Genomic DNA, 9,774 nt, shown 5'->3' with positions numbered 1-9,774 from the left:
ATTGTATCAGCGCCCGATCCTACAGATAGCAAGTGACTGATGAGGTCCATGTTATGATAAAGCAACCGGGATATGTTACCAGATATACTTATAAAGGACCAAAAAAACTACATAATCTACATTTTCCTTACACGTCATCAATCACATGCACAACAATCACATGTAACTATCTAACCAGTTAAATCCCTTACTCTGGAAACATTCGTATTTAAGAATTTGGCCAGAAAAATGGTCCTTTGTTTTGTTTTGTTTTGGTTTTTAACACTTTTACGGCGCTTGCAACACGTCTATTTCATATCATCGCCAGTAAAAAGGAAGAAAATTGGATAGAAAAAACATTCTAGATAAGGACTTGAGGAAAAAGTAAGACAAAGAGGAATTGGTACAAATAGGAACAGATGTAGATTCCAAGAGCTCACTATCAATGTACTTAGTTTGAGATCACCTAAAAGTCTCACCCAGACACCAGCACAAGATCCCACTAAGATGAATACACTCAAATGTTTACAAATAATGTGTTAAAAAATTTTTAAAATAACAGTACATAACAGAGAGATGATTTACAAGGGGAAAAATATAATCTCCCAAAACTATAACTATACATTTAACTGTTTCCCTCCCAGACAAGGACTCCGACCAGGGTCAGGAGAAAACTAATCTCATTCTAAGACAAAGGCAGAAAGCAATTGGAAAACAGATACAGGGGGATAGAAGACACAGTAAGTACCTCCCTGCCCACTATGGGAGGTCGGGAACCCCACCCAGATAAAGGGGGATAGAAGACACAGTAAGTACCCCCCTGCCCACTGCGGGAGGTCGGGAACCCCACCCAGATACAGGGGGATAGAAGACACAGCCAGTACCTCCCTGCCCACTGTGGGAGGTCGGGAACCCCACCCAGGAATTGGTCCTTTAAATATCGATCGATTTAAATAACAGTAATAAGGGCAAAATCGGTCAAACCTGAGACTTCGTAAAGTCTTGATTAAGTCTATCCTTACCGACCATTTTCAGTATATTCCCAAAATGCCAGGCTTACCCAGCAGAAAATTGATTATTTAAACTCAAACAAGCTCTCGACAAAACAACTTTATCTTTTTATTAGTTAAACAAAAATCATTCTTCAAAGTTGTGATGTACAAAATAAATCTGAATAAGAAAAATGTATATTGTGTCTTAACAAATGTGTGTCGACAGACTTGGCTGTTACGTAGAGAAATGAAGGACGAGTCAAGGTATGAACACGTGCAAGAATTTTGTTGATAGCATAAAAAACGCGGATTTTACAGGCATTTTTCGATTAATTATGAATGAGCCCTCGTAGGTTGTACGGAGAGGGTCAAAGTTCAAAGTTTGAGAGTTTTTGACAAAAATATGAATTACAAGGGTCATTTAAATCGATCGATATTTGAACGGCTAGTTTTCTGGCCAAATTTTAAACTACGAGTTTTCCCTAGCACGGCAATAGGGTTCAATAGTCTGATGTCACGTCCACCCAGCAACCAGGAGCTTGGTTCTAAACAAAGAAAATCGGTACTTTTTATTCTCCACGCTGGCTAGAACTTTCTCACATGTCATGTGATCAGAATGTATAAAAGTCAAAACATGATCAGATTTATAATGTTTTTCTCCTCTAGATAAACTTTTATTCTCATCGGAGAAGTATTTCATAAATGCGTCCGCCATTATTCCGATAGTTTAGAACCAGTTACGAAGTTACGATGCGTTATTACGAGGGAAGTGACGTCACGACTGTTGAAGCCTATTATCTTGTTATATCATTTTTAACCATACGATATATTCGGCGTTCGGTGGGGTAGAAGCCTCAAACTAATTATACCCTTCACCGTGTTATATTATCAAAATATATCCTCATATAACACTAGTATTGTAACATAACAATGAAAGGAATTACAGGAGAAAAAGACAGAATACGTCCTCCAAAGGAATATCTATTTAATTAGCTGTTTTCGTCCCAGGAAAAGATCCTAGTTTATGTTTCTATGTTTTTAAGGGTTTTACGGCGCTTGCAACACATTAAGGTCATATCAGCGCCAGTAAAAAGGAAGAAAATGGGATAGTAAAAAGTTCTAGAATTACAATTAAAGCACCCAACAAAAGGTAAGACAAAAGGGAATTGGTTCAAATAGGAAACAGATGTAGATTCCAAGAGCACACTATCAAAGTACTCAGTTTGAGATCACCTAAAAGTCTCGTCTAGACACAAGAGACACAAGCACATTTCCCCACTAAGAGGAATATACTCAAATGTTTACAAATCATATGTAAATAAAACATAATGCAGACCATAACAGAGAGATCATTTACAAGGGGGAAAAATATCATCTCCCAAAACTATAACTATACATTCGGCAGTTTTCCTTCCAGCCAGGGTATGCGGCCAGGGCCGGGACAAAACTAAGTAACCTCATTCCAAGACAAAGACAGAAAGCATGTTGGAAAATAGATAAAGGGGGATAGAAGACACAGTGAGTGCCTCCCTGCCCACTATGGGATGTCAGGAACCCCGTCCAGCTATATATATATATATATATATATATATATAAAGGGATAGAAGACACAGTGAGTGTGTCAAGAACCCCATCCAGTGCTCGAAAATACAATAATATTCATTCTCCTCAATAAAACATACAGAATAGAGCCCGAGTCTGATTAGTATTATTATTGTTTTTTGTTGTATACACAGATTCAAATTTCAGCATTTGAAGTTATCCCGACATATTAACATTTTGAGATGGTTGGTAACATGCAATAAATATCGCAGCGAGAGATATACGAGAGCGACAGTTTGTCTAGCACTTCATGGCTGATCCAACGACAAATAGGAGCGGTAGGTACTGGGTTGGGTCAATTCGTTCTCGTCACTTGACAACAGTGTTGGTGACCTTGAGTTAATTGTCATTTGATGATGATGATGATGATGATGATGATGATGATGATGATGATGATAATGATGATAATGACGAGATCGCATAAGACTAGACATTCAACAAACGAAAGCAGGCCACCGTAAAAATCAATCCAATAGTTACAAATACATTCCATCCACCGACTACAACTGGCATCGAAATCAATATCAATAACTATCAAGGAACCGGTATGTATATATATATATATATATATATATATATATATATATATAAATATATATATATATATATATATATATATATATATATATATATATATATATATATATATATATATATATATATAGCATTGCACGGATTAACCATATACAACAAATTCTATTTTGACTCCATCCATACAAGTAATCTCCTACTGCAAGCAAGAATGAAAAATACAAGAAAAACAAACCTTTTTTTTCTTGTACATGACGTTCTTGCTTTGACTGGCATCTTCCATACACATAGGCACGTGTTCAAATCTTTATTATGGATCATCCACGATACTCATCTAAAATAATTAACAGAATTAATTTACAGTCACGTAACCTAATAGAGCAACGCTAAGCCCGGTTGCTTTAACCCACTCAACCCTAACACCGACTATATCTGTAGTTAACTCACTCAACCCTAACACTGACTATATCCGTAGTTAACTCACTCAACCCTAACACTGACTATATCCGTAGTTAACTCACTCAACCTAACACGACTACATCCGTAGTTAACTCACTCAACCTAACCGACTATATCCGTAGTTAACTCACTCAACCCTAACACCGACTACATCCGTAGTTAACTCACTCAACCTAACACGATATCGTAGTTAACTCACTCAACCCTACACGATATTCCGTAGTTACTCACTAACCTAACACCGACTATCGTATTAATCACTCAACCTAACACCGACAATCGTAGTTAATCACTCAACCTACCGACTATATCGTAGTTAACCCTCAACCAAACGACTATTCCGTAGTTACTCACTCAACCCAACACGATATATCTAGTTAATCACTCAACCTAACACGACTATATCCGTAGTTAACTCACTCAACCTAACACGACTATACCGTAGTTAACCACTCAACCTAACACGACAATCCGTAGTTACTCACTCACCTAACACCGATATCGTAGTTAACTCACTCAACCTAACACGATATATCCGTGTTACCACTCAACCTAAACCACATTCCGTAGTTACCACTCACCTAAACCGCTATATCCTATTAACTCATCACCCAACACGACATTCCGGTTAACCATCACCAACCCGATATATCGTATTAATCACTCAACCTAACCGACTATATCCGTAGTTAACTCACCAACCCTAACACCGACTATATCCTAGTTAATCACTCAACCTAACACGACTATATCCGTAGTTAACTCACTCAACCTAACACGATATATCCGTAGTTAACCCACTCACCCTAACACGCTATATCGTAGTTACCACTCAACCCTAACACCGACTATATCCGTAGTTAACTCACTCAACCTAACACGACTATATCCGTAGTTAACCACTCACCTAACACCGACTATATCGTAGTTAATCACTCAACCTAACACGACTATATCGTAGTTAACCATCAACCCTAACACCGACTTATCCGTGTTAACTCACTCAACCCTAACACGACTATATCCGTAGTTAACTCACTCAACCCTAACACCGACTATTCGTAGTTAACTCATCAACCAACACGACTATATCCGTAGTTAACTCACTAACCCACACCGACTATATCCGTAGTTAACTACTCAACCTAACACGACTATATCCGTAGTTAACTCACTCAACCCTAACACGACTATATCCGTAGTTAACTCACTCAACCCTAACACCGACTATATCGTAGTTAACTCACTCAACCTAACACGACTATCCGTAGTTAACTCACTAACCCTAACACCGACTATATCTAGTTAACTCACTCAACCTAACACCGACTATATCCGTGTTAACTCATCAACCAACACGACTATTCCGTAGTTAACTCATCAACCAACACCGACTATATCCGTAGTTATCATCAACCTACACGACTAATCCGTAGTAAACCACTCAACCCTAACCCGACTATCGTAGTTAACTCATTCAACCAAACACGACTATTCGTAGTTAACTACTCACCTAACACCGACATATCCGAGTTAACTCATTCAACCCAACACGACTAATCGTAGTTAACTCATCAACCCTAACACGACTAATCCTAGTTAACTCATCAACCAAACACGACTATATCGTAGTACTCCTAACCCAACACGACTATATCCGTAGTTAACTCTTAACCAAACCGATATATCGTAGTTAACTCCCAACCCAACACGACTATATCGTAGTTAACTCATCAACCCAAACACGACTATATCCGTAGTTAACTCACTCAACCTAACGACTAATCCGTAGTTACTCATTCAACCAAACACGACTTATCGTAGTTACTCACTCACCTAACACGACTATATCCTAGTTAACTCATCAACCCAACACGACTATATCCGTAGTTAACTCACTCAACCCTAACACGACTATATCGAGTTAACTCATAACCAAACACTTATCCGTTTAACTCACTCAACCTAACACGACTATATCGTAGTTACCACTCAACCTAACACGACTATCGTAGTTACTCACACCTACACGATATATCCGTAGTTAACTCATCAACCTAACACGACTATTCCGTATTAACTCATCAACCAACACGACTATATCCAGTTAACTCATAACCTAACCCGACTATATCGTAGTTAACTCACTCACCAACACGATATATCCGTATTAACCACTCAACCTAACACCGATAATCCGTATTAACTCACTCAACCTAACACGACTATATCCTAGTTAACTCACTCAACCCAACACGAATATCCGTAGTTAACTCATCAACCCAACATGACTATATCCGTAGTTAATCATCAACCTAACACGACTAATCCGTAGTTAACTCACTCACCTAACAGACTATACCTAGTTAACTCACTCAACCAAACAGACTAATCCGTAGTTAACCACTCAACCCAACACGATATATCCGTAGTTAACTCATCAACCCAACACCGACTATATCCGTTAACTCACTCACCTAACACGACTAATCGAGTTAACTCACACCAACAGACTATTCCGTGTTAACTCACTCAACCTAACACCGACTATACCGTATTAACTCACTCAACCCTAACCGACTAATCCAGTTAACTCACTCAACCTAACACGACTATATCCGTAGTAACTCATAACCCAACACGACTATATCCGTAGTTAACTCATCAACCCTAACACCGACTAATCCGTAGTTAACTCACTCAACCCTAACACCGACTATATCCGTAGTTAACTCACTCAACCCAACACGACTATATCCGTAGTTAACTCACTCAACCCTAACACCGACTATATCCGTAGTTAACTCACTCAACCCTAACACCGACTATATCCGTAGTTAACTCACTCAACCCTAACACCGACTATATCCGTAGTTAACCCACTCAACCCTAACACCGACTACATCCGTAGTTAACCCACTCAACCCTAACACCGACTACATCCGTAGTTTACCCACTCAACCCTAACACCGACTACATCCGTAGTTTACCCGGGGTTACTTTTACCCCATGCCTATTTATTACATTTTTATGAGACAAATTATAGACATAGTATCAAAGCTAATGTTTTTAGTTTTTACATGTTAGTGGTAGTTGAATAAAACAATCTATGTACATGCTCATTTTTAATACATTTTGTCCAATTTTGAAAAGTAGCAAAAAAACTCTAGGAATGAGTGAGTTATAAAACGGTTGCATTAAATCTGTTGTTAAATCAAAAATAATATTTAAAATTCTAATTCTTATCGTTTGTCATACTGAGATAACACTAGGTCGATCACGTGACGGTCAAAGATTGAATTGGTTAATTTATGTTGAATCTGGAATCAACGGTGGGAGGGGGGGGGGGGAATTGTTGAGCAAATTTGGTATGTGAATAATAGTGATGATGTTGTTTTGTGATGATGATGATATGATGATAATAATGATGTTGGTAATGATGATGATGATGATGATGATGATGATGATGATGATGATGATGATGATGATGATGATGATGATGATGATGATGATGATGATGATGATGATGATGATGATGATGATGATGATGATGATGATGGTGATGTTGATGATGATGATGACGATGATGATGATGATGAGGATGATGATGATGATGTTGATGATGATGATGATGATGATGATGATGATGATGATGGTGATGTTGATGATGATGATGATGATGATGTGATGATGATGATGGATGATGATGATGATGATGATGATGTATGATGATGATGATGATGATGATGATGATGATGATGATGATGATGATGATGATGATGATGATGATGAGGAATGCCATGATACCCTCCGCGGGGAAACACAATAGAAAAAGTTAATTATTACCATTATCCTCATTGACATTGTTATTATTTTATTTGCATCATCATTATTGGAATTATTATTATTATTATTATTATTATTATTATTATTATTATTATTATTATTATTATTATTATTATTATTATCATTATTACTATTATTATTATTATTATTATTATTATTATTATTATTATTATTATTATTATTATTAATTATTATTATCATCATTATTATTGTTATTACTATTATATTATTATTATTATCATCATCAACCTTATCATAATCAGCATCACCATCATTCATCATCATCATCATCACGTCATCATATCATCACATCATCGTCATCATCATCATCATCATCATCATATCATCATCATCATCGTATCTCATCATCTCATCATCATCTCATCATTCATCATCATCATCATCTCATCATTCATCATCACACATCATCATCATCTCATCATCACATCATCATCATCATCATCATCATCATCATCATCATCATCGTCATCATCATCATCATCGTCATCATCATCATCATCATCATCGTCATCATCATCATCATCGTCATCATCATCATCATCATCATCGTCATCATCATCATCACCATCATCATCATCATCATCATCGTCATCATCATCATCATCATCATCGTCATCGTCATCATCATCATCATCATCATCATCATCATCATCATCATCATCATCATCATCATCATCATCGTCATCGTCATCATCATCACCATCATCATCATCATCGTCATCATCATCATCATCATCATCATCATCATCATCATCATCATCATCATCGTCGTCATCATCATCATCATCATCATCATCATCATCATCAACAACAACGATATCAATAGCACTAATGACACATCATCATCATTACGACAGCTCCACATGATATAACATTATCCAACGATATGATGACATTATATTACATAACAACAAATCAATACAAAGCCACGCCCACCGTCCCCTTATCGATATCATGTCGGAGCGACGAGCACCTAATGGCAGGTCTGATAACCAAATTCATTATGGGGCTCGTTGTTATAATGGAAATCTCAACAAAAAAAATGATGCTAAATATTGTCCATTACAACAATGTTATAATAGGCCCATAATTGGGCTCGGATGCCAGACCTGCCTATATGTATACGTTGTGTTGGAGTGATAACGATTAAAAATGGAATAGTCGAATTTTTATTCTTATAAAATGGGAATCTTGGATTGAGTTTTTTTTTTGTTTTATTGAGAAGGAGAATAGGGACGAACGGTTGTGACGTCACACCTTATACTTTTCTGGTTCCAAATTCATTGGAAGTATATTGTGTATGTAACCAGTCCTCCGGAGGACTAATAATAATGAATAGGTTACATATTGAAACATAAAGGTGGCATAACTAATTTACTAGTAGGATCTATAGGCAGATTCTAAGGATTACGGGACGTAAAAGACCGAAGCGATGGATGACCTACCTTATAGACGACCAGTTCATTATTTAGACTAGAAAATATGATACCATCACTCTGACATCAGAAGATCATTTACACAAGGAATGTATATTCAATCCTACGGGAGAGGGGTTTTACACTTCCTATGAGATAGGAACCAGTTTTTTGACATCACGCCTTTGTTCCCGATCAGGCTGCACCTAAAGGTCATGTTTAACGGCTTACTAAAGTGTGGACAGAGAATCAACTTTGTTCACACTTCCAATGAGATTGGAACCAGTATTTTGACATAATTCAATTGTTCCCTATTCATTTGCATTTGCATCATCTTCGTTCCGAAATAATACCGTTCTGACGCGATGGTCACGAATGATGAACTTGTCATGGGGTCATGGGGTGAATGGAATAATAATAATAATAATAATAATATGTCACAGTGAATGACGTAATCAGTCGGATGGTGAAAAGGTTTGAACTGAGATATTCCCAAGTTTAGTTAGAAGGTCAATTTTTATCTAAAATGAGTTCTTGTCATAAATGATTAAATCAACCCTTTTTGTACATCTTTGGGAAATATCAAAGCTTAATTTCACTCTAAATATTTTTTACAGCTAGTCAAGTTGAAAAATTATGAAATTTGAGAAAAGTTGCTGGATACCTTTCCAATACATCTGACTTCATGAAAAATCACCCGATTTACTTCAAATAAAGATTAAAATGCTCTGGGGGAGCAAATTCTTTCAGAAAATGCAAAATGCAAAATTTTCATCTTCCGAGACTGATTATGTCATGCACTGACACATATAAGATGATTATGTCTCGGGGTCAAGAGGTCATGGGGTCATGCTGGGGTCAAGGGGTCGTGGCACTCTCTGAGGTCAGGGCTGTGATGGATTGGACACTGGATTCCCCAAGTTCCTTCT

General features: G+C 37.1%; 1 protein-coding gene across 2 annotated transcripts in view; it reads right to left on the bottom strand.

The window, feature by feature from the left end:
• Positions 1–8,631: 8,631 nt before the first annotated feature.
• Positions 8,632–9,774, bottom strand: part of LOC144978115 (receptor-type tyrosine-protein phosphatase T-like) — a 113,736-nt gene continuing 112,593 nt past the window's right edge. For both annotated transcript variants that reach the window (XM_078923739.1, XM_078923740.1), the window contains exon 18: positions 8,632–9,774. This exon is cut by the window's right edge and continues 62 nt beyond it. In XM_078923739.1, coding sequence (XP_078779865.1) covers positions 9,704–9,774 — 71 coding nt within the window. In that variant the 3' untranslated portion in view covers positions 8,632–9,703.

Source organism: Berghia stephanieae, chromosome 8, assembly GCF_034508935.2.
Source record: "Berghia stephanieae isolate SIO BIC M18660-M18661 chromosome 8, UCSD_Bste_1.3, whole genome shotgun sequence".
NCBI classification, from domain to species: domain Eukaryota; kingdom Metazoa; phylum Mollusca; class Gastropoda; order Nudibranchia; family Aeolidiidae; genus Berghia; species Berghia stephanieae.
Note: the sequence above shows the minus strand (reverse complement) of the source record. Positions and strands in the feature narration are given on the sequence as shown.